Here is a 19302-nt window from a genome sequence, read left to right as displayed (position 1 = left end):
TGTGTCTCTTAACATCCCATCTAGATGTTACACTGTGCTCATTTCTGGAATGAAGACATTGTTTTGTAACATAAATTGATCAACAATCTGATGCAATTAAATTTGGCTTCTTTTTGGGGCAGTTTTTGAGGTTTGTCCTGACCCCAAAATGTTATTTTTTTGAGGAAATGGAGTCTAGCTGTGTTTTCAGGCTAGGCTTGAAATCCTTGGCTCAAGTGATCCTCTCACCTCAAACTCCCAAGTAAATGGAACTCGAGGCTGTGCCACGGTGCCCAGCTGGTTATTCTTCAATTACAGTTTTTCTTATTCTGTCTGTTAAAAATGAGTGGACTGTTGTTTTCTATATTGCTCTCATGGAGGTATCAGCTTTCTATTAATTACTTACCATGAAAACCACTAACATTTTAGGTGAACTTTAGGGTTGAAAATACTCTCATTCAACTGCAAATCAAGGCACAGCCTTTAGAGAGAGCTTTGTATCACTGTTTTTATGCCCTGCCTCTATCACTATAAAAATATACCAGACTCTATCTTGGTGCAGAAGAAAGGGTTCAAGTATCTCAGAGGGACATTCCTGCTTTAAGTACAGAAAACTGCGTGGGAGTGGTGGACTCCTATGATCTCATTGTGCCTCTCCCAGGAAGCTCCCCAGAACCTCTGCCCCACAGGTGAGCTGGTGTGAGAATCACTGGGGTACACCAGTTTATGGCCTATAATACATGGCATAGAAACTCTGTCTTGTAAGTGAGGCTGGGAGGAGAAAGGCATCCACCAAATCACAGACTGGAATTTAGTCTCCGCCATAAAGACCCGACACCATGACGTCAACTGAGATCTGGGGGAGAGGGAAGCACCACCTTCTGCTCAGTTCAGCCCAAAGTCAAGATTCTGTGATCCTGAGATGTAAAGAAGAGGGTAATGCTCTTCTCTCAAGTATTCTGGGTCCTCACTGCACTTGCTGAGACTGAACTGCTGTGAGAGAATACCACGGACTGGGTGACCCAGAAGTAACATAAATGTATATGTCCCGATTTTCAAGGCTGGGAAGTTCAAGATAAAGATGCGTTAGAGATTCGTATCTGGTGATGTCCCACCTTCTTCCATACCTGGTGGAAAGAAAGAGGAGCTCTCTGGGGTATCTTATCAGGGCACCAATTCCACTCAGGAGACGGTGCCTCAAAACTTTCAAAGGAGAATGAAGACCCCACCTCTACCACCATCACACTGGAGTTGAGATTCCAACATATGCCTTATGGGGGTCATAACCATTCAGTCAGTAGGAGCACATTATAACAATCAATGATTTTTATTTACTGCATGTTCTTAGAATAATTTGCTTTGATATTAAAGGCTGAGTTTTTATAATTTTTACCAGATGAGGTTGTTTCTTTGCAAAACTTGAAGTTTCTCAAGCCATCACCCTTGTAGTGAGATAACTCTATTCATATTCATAATTGAAGCTTCCTCATTAGGGCCATAAGCATTTTGAATGTTCTTCTCTTAAATCATTTCCCATGATAGAATAAACTTGTCCCCCCTCATAAGTATTATCATTTATTCAGAAATACACATTTTTTATATTTTAATATGCAAATCCACCTTTCCTTTATCTTTTGTTATCGTGGTGTCTTTCTGTATGTTTTAAAATTTGTAAGTAAATATGTTTAAAATTTAGGATAGTTTTGGATTTTAAGGAGAGCTCCCCGTAGTAGGGCGTGTTCTCATGTACAACTTGCCCTGGTTCCCCCTCACTGGTCCACACTCTACCAAGCCTGGGTCTCTCTCCTGCCGTCTGTGGGGCTCACTATTCTATCTTTGTTTATTCTCTTTCTGTTTGGTTTTATGATTTGATGTTGTTTTGTAGTAATAATGTTTCTTTTCTCTTTTTTATTGTTTCTACCATTGAAATATAATTTTTGTGTGTTTTTTTCCAAGGTGATGGTTTTCATGCTGGCTTTTATACAAAAATTCCCTTAAATATTTCTTGTATGATCCATCAAGTGTAAAGAAAACATCTTAGTTTATCTCACCTGAGAAATATCTTATTTCTCTTTCATTTCTGAGAGAAAGACCATCTGGGTACACTATTTCTGAATTGCTGATTTTGCTTACTGCTTTTTAATTTATTCACCAATTTTATTAAAAACTCCTATAGATATCCAGGATCAAACATTGTGTTTGGATCATGTCAAAACTGAAACTGTTTTTCATGATAACTATACTATTTTTAGTCCCACCATTATGAAAAACAGTATAGCAGCTCATAAATACATCAAAAATGGAAATACAATATGACTCAGCAAACCTCTTCTGGGAATAGAGCCAAAGGAAATAAACTTGTAAAAACACCTGCACTCTAATGTTAATTGCAGCTCTATTTATGGCAGCCAATATATAAAAACAATCTAAGTGTTTGGTAATGGACAAAGGGATGAAGTAAAAGTGGTATAAGAAAACACGACAACGTTATTCAGCCTGATAAAAAAGAGATGCTTCCATTTGCCACAGGCTGGTAGGACCCCCACCATCACTACCAATGCACTCCATCCATTCCAGCCCTTTCCTGAGCTGGCAGATTCAGGCCCAGTCATAAGCACTGTTTGTAGCCGAGTGACCAGAGACATAAGTGATGCAGAAGGTCCGTGTGGACTCTTCTAGTCTAGGGCTGACTTTGTAGCTGCTCCAAAGACAGGGCACTGGGAGATGAAGAATCAGTCTCTGCTAGTCATGTGCAACCACATTCACCCCATAGATCAGGGCTTGACATCTGAGACAGATTGGGAAGCTGTCAACAGGCAAAAACAAAAAGAAAAAAAATCACAGTGAAGTCATCTTCTTCATGAACACAATTCTGCATTTCACAGGTACTTTAGCACTATCTAACGAGAGAGCTTTTAGCTTCCAGAATCCAAAAGTGTATTTTTTCCTGGAGTTTGAACAATAATTTGGATGTGGAACAGGCTTGTCCATATAAGTCAGAGAAATTGAGATCAGATTCCTGCTGTATTTTAGTATTTTGTCTATTTATTTTGTGGTTGTCTTGAAGCACTCATTGCCAAGGACTATTTCCAGTGCAGTTATTAAAATCGGCTGAATTTTCATTTTTCTATCAGTGACATGAGCTTTTTTTTTTTTCCCAAGCCAAACTGTATCCAGCTTTATTAAAGATACTTTCCATAAACAATCATGGTATTTCAGGCAGGACATGGGCAGATAATCGTTAACAGTATACAACAACTTTAAAACTCCCTTCTTCAATGGACTACCAAAAATCAGAAAGCCACTATAAAACCCAATGAAGTCTTCATCTGATGCTCTGAACAGGGAAAGTTTAGAGTGAGGGTTGACATTTCACATTTAGCATGTTGTTTAACAACTTTTCACAAGCCGACTCTGACTTTCTTGAAGTGAAATGAAAATGGCAGAATTTATCTGAAGATCCACAATCTAGAAATGGAACCACTGCTGTTTTGACAGGTGCCATCTCAGTGGCATCACTGGAAAGTCCAGATTGCTTGACACACTGGTAACCAATGACTAGGGGTCAGGTCCCAACAGATGTCTGGGCTTAAGGGAGTTGAGTCTATACCGAAAGATGGAAAGGGAGAAGAGGACATAAAAACAAATTTGTTTTTCCATACCACAAGGCTTTTGTGCCAAGGTGGCCGTGTGTGTTAAAGTCAGGGACTCCCTCCTCCAAGGGAGCTCAAAACTAGAAGGGAAAGGTGGAAGTCAGCTTTGAGAAAACTATATGCCCCTTCCCCCAAAAACAACAATGCAAGGGAAAGGCGCCTTTTCCCCACATCAATTCAGCTTTGGAGACTTTCTATTAGTGACTAAAATATGCCCCTTCTGTACCCCAAAAACAACAATGGCGTGAACCCGGGAAGTGTTCAGTGTGTGCACTAACAACATAGCTTCTCAAAAAAAAAAAAAAAAAAAAAAGTAAAATTCCGCATTTTAATAAAACTTGATAAAAAATAGTATTTCAAACTGTACAGTCACCAGAAGTACACAGTTATCAAAAATGCACACACTTCACTTGGCATCTGCAGCACCTTCAGCTTTCTGTGCCTGCTCTGTTTTGGCATCTCCATTTTCTGCAGGGTTATTCCTCTCCTTGCCAGCATCAGCTTTTCCCCTTTTCCCTTTGGGTACCTTCTCTCCCTTCTTTGCAGGGCCTTTTTAGGCTTGGGCTCTGGAGGAGCAGGTTTAGCAGACAACCTCGCGGATCTTCTCTGTGGTTCGTCCTTCACCTTGGCTTTATCTCCATTAGCATCCCCTTCAGCCTTTCTCTTGAGCATAGTGGCGACGGCGGCGGGACGTAGGTGCTGGACGCGGGATGCAGCGCGCCCGGGCTTTGGTCGGTCTGGGGGTCGTTCTCGCCTCTTCTTCACACTGCTCCAACATGAGCTTTTATGTCAAGTGACTGACATGTACACCCTACAGAAAATATTACAAAATAACGCTGTGAGTCCATTCGTCATTCTTAAATACTACACTGCCATTACCACCAAGAATCCTCTGGAAAGCTTGAACTAAAAATAAATAGTAAATAATATTCTTAAATTAAAACTAGCAAATCTTTAAGAAACCTATGAACTCCATTTTCCAAAGCTACTTGCACTAGCACTTATGACCCGTGATTCACTTCATCAGAAACACCTCCAGCACCACTTTATGATTTGGAATGTGGAAGGCACGCACATTTTTTCTTTTATCTTCAGTGTCGGTGTCTGCTTTATCACATGAAGACACAGCAATATATTTTAAGAGATTGATGTGTTAGGCAGAAACACTGAACAATACATTAAGGTTGCCTTTCCATCATATCTTCCTAAAAGTCCTTTATATGGTAAAAAAACAAAACAAAACAAAACAAAAAACCTCGCATTCCCATTTTTTATGTTGCAAGAAACATCAGACAAAAACAGAAAAACAGCTTCAAAGATTGTCAGAAGGGCGCTAATATTAACACTAATATTAAATGAGGCAATTACTTCAGGGTGTAAATTCTTAGGCTGTTAAAGTTAAAATGAGAAGGGTTAAGTAAGTTGCTTTGAGACAATTTTCCTGGGCTGCAAAGATTAATAACAGGGTGGCAACAGGGGAAAGTTGGACACACAGTACATGAGGACATATCTTTGCGGGAGTAACTTTTTCCTAAAGTTGTGGTGGATTTGGGGCAAGGCTGTGCTTTTTAAGGCTCTATTTGTGGTAGTTCTTGTTACCAAGTATAAGTGTGTGAGAACCCTCTCTCTATGGCTTTTCCCAGTCCCATTTCTAAAAGTTTTAACAAAAGTGACTCCGTTTTGATTCTGACAACATTCAAAAGCTCTTCTGGTTCGCACAACACAGAATCAATTCCACAGCTGCATTTCATTGTCACCAAACAAGCTTATGCCCTTCAGTTCCCCTGGGCCACTCAAATTTCCAGACGGGTCTCCATGAAACACAGTGGAGGGTCCCAAGCATTGGGGAAAGAAGAAAGTCCCATCATCCTCCCACATGTGGCTGCAGGAGCCACAGACTGAGCCCCACCTGAGCTCCAGCCAAGGAACGTGAGCCCTGGAATTTACACCATATGGACCCCATCTTTGTTTTTCAGGGAGCAGAAAAGAAAATGAAAAAGTGAGAACAAATAAAAAGAAAGAAAATTGATTGACAGCAAAAGGGGCACCAGATGAGTGCTGATACGGCTTTGCATATTTTAATATCAAGAGAAGGGGCATCCAGGAAACATGTGAGGTTCTACGTGACACTGACTCTGGCCCAGCCTCTCTCTTGGCTGGAATCAGAATCCCTAAAGCCTTTTCTAATCAGGGGATTAAAATTAGTTTCCTGTCCTGAGTCTGATTGGAGAAGACCCACAAGGCACCCCTGAGCTTCCTCAGGACTCTGATCTTGGTGACCATGGTTGAGGACTTCTCATGCCTGGAAGTGGTTTTTGTACATGTGAGACTAGGCCTTTATACTACAACCTTTTAAAAGGTATATATTTGGAGATTTGTTTGGTAGGCACAGGACTCTAAATTAGTGAGGTTCTCTGGGAAACTGTCAGATGGAGAGGGAAGTTCCAAACACTGAGAAAACCAGCTCCTACCCTCTATCTGCACCGGCCTCTGAGGTTGAATCTGACAGTGCGTCCTGAGCGCCCCCTGTAGCCGATTTCCTCCATGTGTTTCTGCAGAGAGGTTTGTGTCTGGGTTCAACCTGACTTCCCTTCACTGTGTGTCTGGCACAGTAATACATGGCTGTGTACTCAGGTCTCAAACTGTTCATTTCCAGATATAGTGTGTTCTTGTTCTTGACATTGCTTCTGGAGATGGGGAATCAGAACTTCACAGAATGTGCGTAACGTGTGCTACTCCCATCATTGCTAATACATGAGATCCATTTCAGTCTGTTCCCTGGAGCCTGGCACACTCAGTGCATCCAGTGGCTCCTGAAGGTGAATCCAGAGGCTGCAGAGGAGAGTCTCAGGGACCCCACTCCAGGGTGTACCAAGTCTACCCCAGGCTCCACCAACTGTGCCTCACACTGGACACCCAAAAACACAGAGGCATCCTGGTCAGAAACTGGCACATATTTTCAGTGTTTCCTTAACTGTTATCCACTCACACTCAAAATCTCTAGTTCACCCTGAGTCCACTTTTAAAATAGTAACAAGTAAATGCCAGGTCAGCACAAACCCCATGGTGAGTTCTCTGTGTTCACTGCTGATCACCATGTGGAAAAACCTTGGAATTCCAGGGCTGGGGCTCCTATCCCAGAACTGTAGGGTGAGGGCAGGGCCGGTTTTCACCAGAGAAGGAGGGTCCTTTGCATATTTCCAACTACATAAAAAACTCTAGGGTGGGATACATGATGAGAAGGCATTGCCGAGAGAAGATGATGGAGTCTCCTGCAGGAGTTTGGTGACTTATGGTATTTGGAAGATTTGCACTTTTATTAGGAAATTGTGCTGTGATAAACACTTAGCACCAAACACCGCATTATATTTTTAAATATGTGTGTAAATTATGTCTGTGAGACTCAGTTTTCTCCATTTACGGATGTGAATGTAAACCCACACACAGAGAGTCTATGTCTGTGTCTAAGTGCTCACGTCTGAGATGACCGAGTTCCAGTATCTGAGCCTGTGCTTCTCATCACTGTGCTCCCTGAACCAACTGCAGCACAGAGCTGGACATGTCTACTGCGGTTTGCAGAACTCACTGCCTGTAATGAGAACATTGTGATTCCGCTACACTCTAGCGTTCACCTAAAATTATGGAGAGAACTAAGGTTCACGCAGATATATTTTCAGGTAATTGGCATTTAACATATGTTATCCATTTTCTATCAGTTCTTTTTGTCTAATTTTTTATTTGTTTGCTTGTAATAAACTTTAAAAGTTTAATTGAGAGACAATAAACTTCATATCCTTAAAGTATACATTGATAAACATGACATAACTATCACTATTGTCAAGAAAGTGGGCAAGTGAATTCCCCTCAATTTTTTCTCCTGTTCCACATTTCCTCCTCCTATCCCTTTCCCTTCTTCTGCCATTTCCTCAAGCAACAACTGTTCTTCATTAAATTATTATAGATTAGTTTTCATTTTCCAGAATTGATAGAAATGGAATAATGTAGTATATACACTTATTCGTTTGGCTTATTTTACTCACCATAAATACCTAGATGTTTTAGCTTGTCATTGTGTGTATCAGATATTTATACATTATAAATGATGGGGAATATTACAGTGAACAAATGTACTATAATTATTTTTCCTATTGAGAAGCTAATTAATATGAGGAAGCTTATGTTATTCTGGGTTTTACCAAAAATATCTGCTCCTCAGCTTGGAGAAGTACATAGATAAGAAATATATATACATTTTGTATTTTACAACAACAACATCAGCAATAACAGATAAACAGAAAATAAGAAATTTGGCAAATTGTCTTTCATACTTCAGATAATCAAAGATTTAAGAAAAACAACAAATCTGAAATTTGGGGAGAGACAAGTTCTTGCAGAGAGTAACAAAGTCAGGGTATGAGATTACCTGAGGCAGAGTCTGCCATATGAGATACTTCAAATACATATTGGATTGCTTGAAGTCAAGAGTGGTGAATGTGCTCTAGTGTAAAATTCTCAGGGACCAAATACTGAAGAGCTTTCCTATTCTCTTGAATATCTTTCCCCTAGAAAGGGGACAATCCCATAAATCATTCTGTACCAGAGTGTCTGGAAGAGAATGAGAGCCTGAACTTCTAAAACAAATCCAGACCCACCTCTTTCTCCTTTATCACCACTATAGAACTAAGAAATTACACTTTAGGGGCAGGACTCTAAAACCAGCATCCGAAGGGCTGAAATAGATACTCTAGAGGATGGAACAAGGTGACAATACAAAGCCAGGCAGAAAAGGAAAACCCATTGTTGCTGTTAATACTGTATCAGTTGCCTCTAGCTTAGGTAGATTGTCATTGATAACCTGGGTTGGGTCTGATTCCAGTCAGAGCAGAATGGGAGAAGGTAAAATGCCATGGTGTTTCAGCAGGTTCAGCTCTCTCCGAGACTTCCAGCCTGCATTTATTTACGGCTGGTCTTATGAACATTGAACATGCTTAGACATCTCTCATAATTATTATCCCCTGTATCCCACAGAAAATTGGCAAGTCCATCTGCAGCGTGTCAAACCTGAATATCAGACAGAAAAAGACTCTAAAGTAAAGTGATATTTATTTGAGAATAAGCATTGCAATGGGAATGTGCATGGGCACATTTGGGTAGTTAAATAAGGAAAGTGTTTTAAAGAAAAAATGAGGAGGGCCACATATACGGTTTTGAGACAGTTAACCAGGGATAAAATGATCAATAACCAGGGTGGCATCAGGCTAATATTGTGCAGGCAGCTCTGGGCAGATGTACTTGGAGAAGTAATTATTTTAAAGTTGTGCTGGCCTTTGTGCAATGTTGTGGTTTGGCTGAATCTATGACAGTTCTTGTTAGGGAAGACGTGTGTAATGAGACCCTCCCTCATGGCCTTCCCAGCTCCATTTCCCAGGGTTTTAACACAAATTGTTCCATTTGGATTCTGACAACTTTCACAGTCTCTTTCTAACACTATGGTGAGAAAAGTGACTCTATGACTGTTTGCACAGCACAGGATCAAATCCACATCCACATCCACATTTCATCACCTTCACCACTAATGGCCACAGGCATCTCAGATGATTCTCCACAGCACCATGGAGGGCTCTGAGTCATGAGAAGGGAAGAAAGTCCCATCAGCCTCTCTCACGTGGCTGCAGGGGCCACAGCCTGAGACTCACCTGAGCCCCCAGGAAAAGGCTTGAGCCCTGGAATTTAGACCACAGAAAGTATGTCTTCCTTTATCAGGAAGCAGGAAAAGCAAATGAAAAAGTGAAAGCCACAACTAAGAAAAAAAATAGATATAGCAAAAGAAATGACTAAACAATAACTAAAAGGAAAGAATATGGAAAGCAAAAGAAAAATCAAATCACTGCTGATACTCAATTGCATACTTCATTGTCAAGAGAAGGGTCATATAAGGAAGTTGTGAGGTTCTATATGACACTCACTCTGGTGCAGACTGTCTCTTGGGTATGATCAGAATCCATAAATAGTATTTGAATCATGGAATTTCACTGAGGTTAACTGTACTGAGTCTGATTGGCGATACCCACCAGAACACCTAGGCTTTTTCAGGACTCTGATATGTTTGACATTGGTTGATAATTTTTCTTCTCTGTCAATCTACATTTTGTGCATGGGAAAATATGTCCTCATATTATCATGATTATATATATGTGTGTGTGTATATATATAACAGTGGTGCACACAGAATTCTAAAATGAAGAGGCTCCCTAAAGAAAGTGACAGAAGAAGATGATGAAGTCCCACATCGTGAGAGAAAACCAACCTCTAACCTTCATGTGAACCTGCCTCTGGAGTGGCCTCTGACGGACCCCTGCACCTGATTTCTCCCCAGCGCTCCTGCAGGGAGGTTTCCGTCTGGGCTCACACTGACTTCTCCTCACTGTGTCTCTTACAGTAATAGACAGCCATGGCATCAACAATCAAGCTGTTTATCTGCAGATACAGTGAGTTCTTGGTGTTTTCTCTGGAGATGGTGTATCAGCCCTTCACAGAATCTGAGTAGTATGTGCCTCCACCACTTGCATTCATGTAAGACTGACTCCAGCCCCTTCCCTGGAGCTTGGTCCACCTAGTGCATGCCATAGCTTCTGAAGGTGAATCCAGAGGCTGCACAGGACAGTCGCAGGGACCCCCAAGGCTGTGTCACTCCTCACCCAGACTCTACCAGCTGCACCTCACATTGGATACCTGCAAACACACAGAAATTCTGGTCAGAAACTGCCACTGTTTCTCTCACTCATATTCACTGACACTCAATATTTCTAGTTCTTCTTGATCACCTTTTAGAACAACAACAAACAAAACCCAGCGCAGCCTCAACTCCATGGCATGTGTTCAGTGTTCAGTGCTGATGACTGAATGGAAGCACCTTGGTATTCCAGGGCTGGGGCTTCTGTCCCAGAGCTGCGGAGTCAGGGCTGGGCTGTTTTTCATCAGCTGAGAGAGGGCCCTATTTTCATGTCTCCTAATATATAGAAAGCGCTGGTTTGGGATGCCTGAGGAGAGGGGAGGGCCAAGAGAAGATGAAAGATTCCTAGGGGAGATTTAGATTTACATTGAATGTTAATATTGATCAATGAGATGATTATGTGGTTTTTATTTTTACTTGTGTTTATGTGATGAATCACGTTTATTGATTTCTGTAAGTTTGAGAATGGAATACAACACAGTCATAAGAAGAATAAGATCATGTTCTTTGCAGCAACATAGATGGAGCTGGAGGTTGTTATCCTAAGGAAACTAACACAGTAACAGAAAATCCATACCATCTGTTCTCATGTGTAAGTGGGAGCTAATCATATTGACACAAAGAAAACAACAGACATGAGGTCCTACTTGAGTGTGGAGGGTGGGAGGAGGGTGAGAATTGAAAATCTACCTACCAGGTACTATGCTTATTTCCTTGGTGACAAAATAATCTGTACATCTAACCAACATAACTCACAATTTACCTACTAAACAGAACTTGCACAAGTACTTCTGAATCTAAAATGAAAGTTTAAAAACATTTTGGCTAGTTTTTCTTCATTAATACAATACCTGAATACACCTTAGTTATTGCAAATGCTCTCTAGAATATTTTTGTGTGTGTTTTCTATTATTATCTAACATAAAAAACTTAAATTTATGTAACTATACAATAATGTATTTTGAAACTTCATAGTCACACCCATATATACAGACACCTAGCAATGAAACATATATGTGCACAGGCAAATATAAATGCATTTGTTTCTATGTTATTCTATTGAATTTGTATGTATTTATTTGTATTTACAGTTTAAGGTTTCGGTCCAAAGTAACGTTCTTCAACGAGTAAGTCTGTCTATTCCACTGTAAATTAAGAAATATATGTAAACACATGTTTTAGTAAAGCTTACTGTAACTGCCATTACTGACAAATGTAACATTGAAATATACAATGGTATTCTTTATATACTCTGTGCTGGCTTATTTCCCATTTTTACTAACAGCATACTTTTTAAATAAATGTTTTAATGCATTTATTATAAATATAATACAAATATCTCTATTAAAATTTTATTACACGATTGGTTGAAATAACATTGTACTTTACAAAAGTCATCAGCTTGGCTGGGCGCGGTGGCTCAAGCCTGTAACCCGCATTCACGAGGAAATAACATCCTGGCTAACCTGTACTTTACAAAAATACAAAAAATCAGCGAGGTGGCAGGCGCCTTTTTCCATTTAAATAGGCATTTGAGCTGAATCTGGCCATATTAGCGAACTCCGTTCCAAAAAAAAAAAAAAAAAAAAAAAAATCATCAACATTTAAATAGCATTTAAATATTAAATTAAAATAACATTAAGTGTTAAGTTAAAAATAGCAATTTCCAGTTTAAAGATTGTTTTTTCTTTTGCAATGGCTTCACACAAATTTTTAACATAAACTCGATAGGTTGTTTATTTGACAACATTCCTGGATGCTAGAGAATATCCATAAATATAGAACTAAAATCAACCCAGGGTTCCCAGGGATTCACTCACAGTGACAGCTGGCTGGAGGGTGGTCTGAGAGTGTGCAAACACATGGGGATTTGGGCTTTATCATCAAAGCACTAGTGAGCCCCAGGACTGAGCACACAGGGGGCAGCAGGGGCTGCAGAGCCCACTCTGTGGTACTTACGGAAGGGAGGGGATGTGTGGGGGGGATGGGTGGGGGGGGATGTGTTGGGCGGATGTCTGCAGGACCCTAGAAAGGGGTGAAGAGGGCAGAGCATTTGCAGGTAGATGATCATATTAGAACTGTTGCCTGCCTATACTTGGTTGGCTTCAGCGATCATAAAGGAAAGTGAATTCATTCACCAGACGTAGATGAGACAAAGTAAATGGACTTGATGTTTCCTTGAATGGAAATTGAGGAATATAAAAGGTTTGGATGGAAGAAGGGAAGGTGGAGAAACAGACGGAGGGGCAAAACACCAGGAACCACCAAAGTGGAAGACAGGAGCCCTTAAAGTGGTGTTTCATCTTCACAATTAGCAGATGAAAGAGCAAGAAACTCAACATCATGCATATGCAGAGTTATTGTTAGAAAACATTTACATAGTGTGACTGACACAGTACAGTAACAAAAATCTGTTTGTGGAAATAGTTTGAAGTAAGCATACACAATTTCTTCATTTTAAAAGTTTACTGAGATATTATTGCTAGTATTATTACAAAAATATAAAGAATATAAAGATTAATTAATATGAAGTTTAATTGAATTCCTGTTCTAAGTTAAGATTTTGTAGGTAAGAGAAACATGGATTCCAAGGAAGAAATGGCAAGAGATCCTGGGATACTTTGGCTTCACCAGGTCAGGAATCATAAGGATTAAAGAAAGCCACCGTGACCTGATGAGGGACTGCTTCCTAAGAGAACCCTGGTGTCCTGACAGCCATGTGGTGTTCTGAGCTCCCCCTTTTGTCCTGAGCATCACGTCATATCCTGAGCACCCCCTGGTGGTTCTGAGCAACCCCTGAGTGTCCTGAGTGTCCCCTGGTGTCCTGAGTGCCCCCTGGTGGTTCTGAGCTCCCCCTTGTGTCCTGAGTGTCAACTCATGTCCTGAGCGCCCCATGGTGGTAATGAGCGACCGCTGGTGTCCTGAGCGCCCCCTGGTGGTTCTGAGTTCCCTCTGGTGTCCTTAGCTTTCCCTAGTGTCCTGAGCGCCCCCTGGTGGTTCTGAGTTCCCTCTTGTGTCCTGAGCACCACCTCATGTCCTGAGCACCCCCTGGAGGTTCTCAGCAGACTCTGGTGTCCTGAGCACCCCCTGGAGGTTCTCAGCAGACTCTGGTGTCCTGAGCACCCCCTTGTGTCCTCAGCACCCCCCCCTGGTGTCTTCACCACCCCCAGGTGGTTTTCAGCACCCCCTGGTGACTTCTGAGCCCTCCTTTGTCAGCCTCCTACTGGTTCTGAGCTTCCCTTCATGTTTCTGATCAGTGTGTACCACACAGTCCCCTCCTGTCTTTCTACAGCGAGATTTGTGTCTGGGCTCATCACACAGATGTCCCCTAACTGAGTCTCTCATGGTAATACATGGCTTTGTCCTTGGCTCTCAGGTTAGTCATTTTGAGGGAGATTGTGCTGACAAGGGTGTCCCTGAGGATTATGATTTTTCTTTGAATTCATAGAAGGTACCACTGGCAAATTCCACTTGAATGACTCCCTGTTGCTTCCTACACCAACTCCTGTCCTGAATTCTGCTGGGCTGAGCTCATGCTAAAGTCAACGAAGATTAATTCAGAGGCTTTGTATAAAATGCTCTGAGAATTGTTGGGCTGTACCATTTCTCTTCCAGATTCCACCAGTGAACCTCATGTAGGACTCATAAAAACACAGAGGGAACAGGCTGAGAAGCAGCCACAGCTAGGCTGGATCCACAGGGACCCTACCTCTGAGAATGATAAGAAGAGAAGCCCAGATTAGCACAGACCCTAAGGTGTGGACACTGAGGAAGGGCACAGACATCAGGTGGTATCCCCTTCATGGACAGGGGATAAGGTGTCCTGAGATCACACAGTCATTTCCTCCTTTCTGGGTGCAGTGTTATCTACCAGGAGATACTGTGATGGACTGTTGATTGGACTCCTGCTTGGAGGTGTTGCTTGCAAAAGAGCACCAGTTACGGTATTAACAAAGGGGTTTTGCTTGGCTTATGTTGCCCAGGAATAGGGGCTACTGTGTATCCTCAGGCAGTGGGTGTGGCCATGTAGCTTCCAAAAGATGCCGTCCTTTGTGTTAAGCTGCCAGGGCAGGTGGCTGCACAAAGCAAGGTGAGGGCTGGCCCAAGTGGGTTTCTGCACTGAGTATCCGTGTGCAGGGCAAGCAGCAGCCTCTGTGGGTGTGGGGACAGGGGTGCTTCACAGGCCGCTGGGTTGATGTTCCAGAGGGGACCATGTCTTCCTCTGCTGCACAGAAGTTTGTTCTGGGAGTGGGGAGTGGCAGCTGGTGGTAAGCCCCACACACTTCCCACACACTTGGTGACGCAGATGCATCCCCGTGGTTTTCCACTGGCAGCAACGAGATCAGTTCCAGTCAACCTGTGATCAGTATCTGCAAATGCCAGGAGTCATAAGCTGTCCCCATGGAGACTGCAGCCGTGGGTTTCATGCCATGCCCCTTCCTGTCTGCTGCAAAGCCGGGCACCAGCGCTCTTCCCTGCCCGGGCCCTGGCCAAGGGAGTTCGTCCCCACCCGAGGTTACATCACACACCCCTGTTGAGAGCTTCTTTCAACCTGTGACCAGTGCCTGAAAGTTTTGGCTGTTTTCCCCAGGGTCCTCTGTGAAGACCATTAGGAAATAGCTGTCCTCAGACTGCAATGAGATCTGGGGGCTTATGGAAGGGTCTTCCTGCCACTGCCCTTACTTTTACATTCCACGACCCTCCAAGAGTGGGTGCTGGCACGGGGTGAGTTTAGAGCCTTCTCCTGTGGCCTGGACTTTCAGGATCCCAGGTGGGCGTGTGTATCCCAGAGGCAAACTCTCCCCTCAAACTCTGGGGACTCCCAGCCCTTCACCTGACTCACAGTGTGTGCTGCAGCTTCCTGCTTTTTTCAGAAAATCTGCAGATTATTTCAGTCTTTCTGTTCAGTTCCTGCATTGCTTCTTGAAAATAAGTCCACAATGTTCATCTCTCCAATTAGTTTGTCCTTCCAAGTGGAAGAGGGATGCTAGCAGTGCCTCTAACCTGCCATCTTGGAATATAAGTTTGATTTTTTTATTCTGGAAACTTATTGAATCTCTTCATTGCTTCCAACCTTCTTCCGTGGAGTCTTTCGGACTTTTTATAAATAAGAGCATATAATATGAAAAAATATGTCTTACATTTATTCATTACTGTATGGATGACTTCTGTATCTTATTCCTGCCTAACTCTTCTGTCTAAAACCCCCTGTGCTATGTTGAATAATATTAGTGGTGGTGAGGATCTTGTCTAGTTTCTAGTCTTAGAGGAAGACAAAATTTTCCTCATCGAGTATAATGTTAGATGTGGGTTTGTTTTATGTTGTCTTTATTGTGTTGAGGTATATATTTTATGCATTTGTTCAGATTCTTTATAATGAGAGTGTGGTGGATTCTGTCAGCGGCTCTTTCTGAATCTATTGATATGGACATATAGTTTTAGTCGTTCAGTATTTTGATATATCACCTTTATTTGTGCAGGCTGAAACTTCATTGCATCCTAGAGATAAACCACACCTGATCATGGTGAATTCTATTGTTAACGTGCTGTTGAATTTTGTTTGTCATCACTCTTGAGAGTTTTTGAAACTATGATAATCAGGGGTATTAGCCTGTAATTTCATTTATTTGTAGTTTCTTTTCCTTGCTTTGGAAATAGGGCCTTCCAAAACAAGCTTGGATGTATTCCTTTTTATTTTGTTGGAAATTTCAGTAGAGATTCTATTTTTTTTTTTTTTGATAAAATTCAGTAATGAATCCATGAAGTTCTTGACTTTTCTTTGATTTGAGATGTTTGAAAAACCACTGACTCAATCTCTTTACTCACTGGTCTGTTCAGAATTTTTTTTTTTTTTTTTTTTTTTTTTTGAATTGAAGTCTCACTCTGTTGCCCAGTCTGGAGTGCAGTGGCTCAATTTTAGCTTTCTGCAACCTCTGCCTCCCAGGTTCAAGTCCTTCTCCTGCCTCAGTCTTCCGAGTAGCTGGGACTATGGGACTACAGGGGAACACCACAAAGCCTAACTAATTTTCATATTTTTAGTAGAGATGGGGTTTCGCCATGTTGGTCACACTGATCTCGAACTCCTGACCTCAGGTGATCCACCCGCATGGGCCTCCCAAAGTGCTGCGAGTACAGGCATGAGCAACCACGCCCAGCCCAGATTTTTTATTTCTTAGTGGTTCAGTTTTGATAAATTTTAAAAAACATACAACCTATCTATTTATTTTAATTTATCCTAAACCAAACAGGTTCTAAAATATTTGCAGGAAATCTACTTATGAAGGAAGTCTTTGTTATACCGAATACTTATGAATTGGCACAAAGATGAATTATTCAGGGCATATTATTAATGAAAACAATAACAAAAACAAGAGAACCTATTAATATTTCAAAAAGTGATTAAATGACTTTGTAAAACTAAGTAGAAAATAAAAGGAGGGAGTGAGAGCGGATAGGAGGGAGGAAGGCAAGCAAGCAATGATTAACTGTGTAAAATTTTCACTAATTAAAATACTGTCATATTGAAGAGGTGCCTGTTAGGCAGGCTTTTGGTGTTAACTATGTAATATTCACCATGAACAACCTTGTAGAACACACAAGAGCCCGCTCAGAGAATCCACCTCCCATGGTTAGGTCCCCTATCCAGTTGCCTTAGGGGCTGGGAACCCTCCCACGTTGTTCTCTGGTTCTGGCTCCTGAGGACAAAAAGTGTTTCCTCCGCGGATGATAGAGAGGTCCCTGGGGAGGGAGTCTCTGGCAGCTCACTCTGCACCTGCACTGTGGAGGGTTTTTGGTGCTCTCAGTGCTGGTTTCTCTCACTGTGACTTTCGCACAGTAATACGTGGCGGTGTCCGAGGCCTTCAGGCTGCTCCACTGCAGGTAGGTGGTGCTGATGGACTTGTCGGCTGAGATAGTGACGTGGCCTTGGAAGGACGGGTTGTATCTGGTATCAGAATCACCAGGATAGATGCTCCCCATCCACTCCAGGCCTTTCCCGGGCATCTGGCGCACCCAGCTGATCCAGCTGCTGGTAAAGCTGTATCCAGAAGTCTTACAGGAGATCCTCAGAGACTCCCCGGGCCTTTTCACCTCTGCTCCAGACTGCACCAGCTGCACCTCGGCACAGACTCCTGTGGGGGAGATACAAAATTTGAATTGGGGCTCCTTTCTCCCCATTCTTTTCTGTGACCTCAAACCCTGGGCAGGACTGACCTTGGAGAACAGCCAGGAGGAGGGCGAGGATGGCAGTTGACCCCATCGTGGTGGAGGACAGAAATGAAGCACTGAGATCCCAGCTGTGCGGTGAGGGAGACTCACTGTGAAGGGGAGCCCTTGGTTTAAGTGGGGAGGCCCCCACTTGGATTTGCATAGTTGTCACCCTGCCCTGAAGGGAAGAGTCTACAGGGTTTATAACCCAGAACCTCAAATGCAGAAAAAGACTGGCCTGAGCCTCCTGGGAGGGGGCAGAATAAGGTCTCAATAATTCCTTACACCCTGCTATTGTCCCTCTCCACAATTTTCCATGTTTCTTTGAGACTCATCCCAGGGCCTGCCTTCTTCCACCCTTCTCTGTGACCCTGTGAAGGTAATTAATCTAGATGAAACTATGTATGTTAAAAAAATGAGAAATAGAGCCAAGAAAGGCCATGAAGAGAAAATTCAAATGCACATATGCCTGATAACAAGAACTACCAAAAAAACTACTCTCTCTTCCCTGGCAGTTTCACGAGTTGGACTATGGTCTTGGCACCAAGCAAGGGCAGGACCACCTCAGGCCTTCAACAGTCCTCAAATTGATTAACTTGCCAGACCTTCACCCATGCAAAAATCACACAATTTTCCTGGCCATTTTGTCTTCTAGATTTCACACTCTGCCAATTCAACATGAATAGGGAATAGTTGTTTAGGTCTCTGAATTGCTGATGGACCTGAAGGGATCCCCATTGCTCCACCCAACTCCTGGTAGTGCTGTTTTAAGTCCTTTGTGTCAACCCCAGCACCTTCTTGTTTAGTTCTTTCATTCTTTAACTTTTATTTTATGATACCAACGTTGCTTGGAAGAGGCCCTTAATTATCCCCTTTGCCTGCCCTGTTTTATGGTGAACCATTCTCATTTCCTTAGCACCTAAAAGATCCAAAGGAGAAGCCAAGGAAACACAAACTACACAGGTTCTAAAGCTATACAGGATCGGGGATCCAGTGCATCAGGAACATCCTACTTGAGGTTGGGATCAGAGACAGCCATCTGTCATGTGTCTGTTTTGAACTGTGGGTCCAGCATCCTCCCAAACATTCTCCTCTCATCTGCAGCACAGGAAGCCAGTGACACTGCTATGTCAGTCATTCTCACAGTCCATTGGCTAACTTTGTTCACAATCCGATGATATCAATTAATGATATCAATCATATCACAAAATGAAGCCAGTTTCCACTCCTGGGCTACCTTCTGTGTGGCTCTTGTGTGTTGGTGTTGTTTCTGGACAACTGTACCCTTTGGTGGTGAATGGGAGTCTAGCAGCCTCGGCTCACAGAGCACAGTGCAGGGCTAGATATGCATCTTTTTACTATTATTTTAGCTGTCACAAATATTAATTGCATATTTGGGTTGTTCTTCATTACCTTTACATTTCCTTATTCAGGAAACAACTCCTGGGAAGCTGTGTCTGTCATTTCTAAATTCCATGGATCACTTTTACTTCCTGCTGCTTATTGGAGCAGCCATGCCATCTCATGCCATATGATTCCATAGCCATCTGGGCATTGAATGTCTTTTATCCCACACTTTCTCATCCTTTGATATTATAAACAGTCCTCTAGCCATGTGTCACAAGTCAGGAACTTTCTAGCATTCTCCACCTCTGATGTAATTGTGTTGAGTGTCCCAGGGTCATCCTCAGGCCCCATAATCAATAGAAATAAAGGACTCAAGACAAGCTG

At 42.3% G+C, this 19302-nt stretch overlaps 1 gene segment (V, D, J or C); it reads right to left on the bottom strand.

The window, feature by feature from the left end:
- Positions 1–16643: 16643 nt before the first annotated feature.
- LOC126958579 (immunoglobulin heavy variable 5-51-like) lies at positions 16644–17735 on the bottom strand. The segment is given in 2 exon segments: positions 16644–17495; positions 17578–17735. Coding segments are annotated over 2 exon segments (636 nt in total).
- Between the last annotated feature and the right edge of the window lie 1567 nt (positions 17736–19302).

The sequence above is a fragment of the Macaca thibetana genome, chromosome 7 (assembly GCF_024542745.1).
Source record: "Macaca thibetana thibetana isolate TM-01 chromosome 7, ASM2454274v1, whole genome shotgun sequence".
Classification (NCBI taxonomy): domain Eukaryota; kingdom Metazoa; phylum Chordata; class Mammalia; order Primates; family Cercopithecidae; genus Macaca; species Macaca thibetana.
This window is presented reverse-complemented; position numbering and strand designations above follow the sequence as displayed.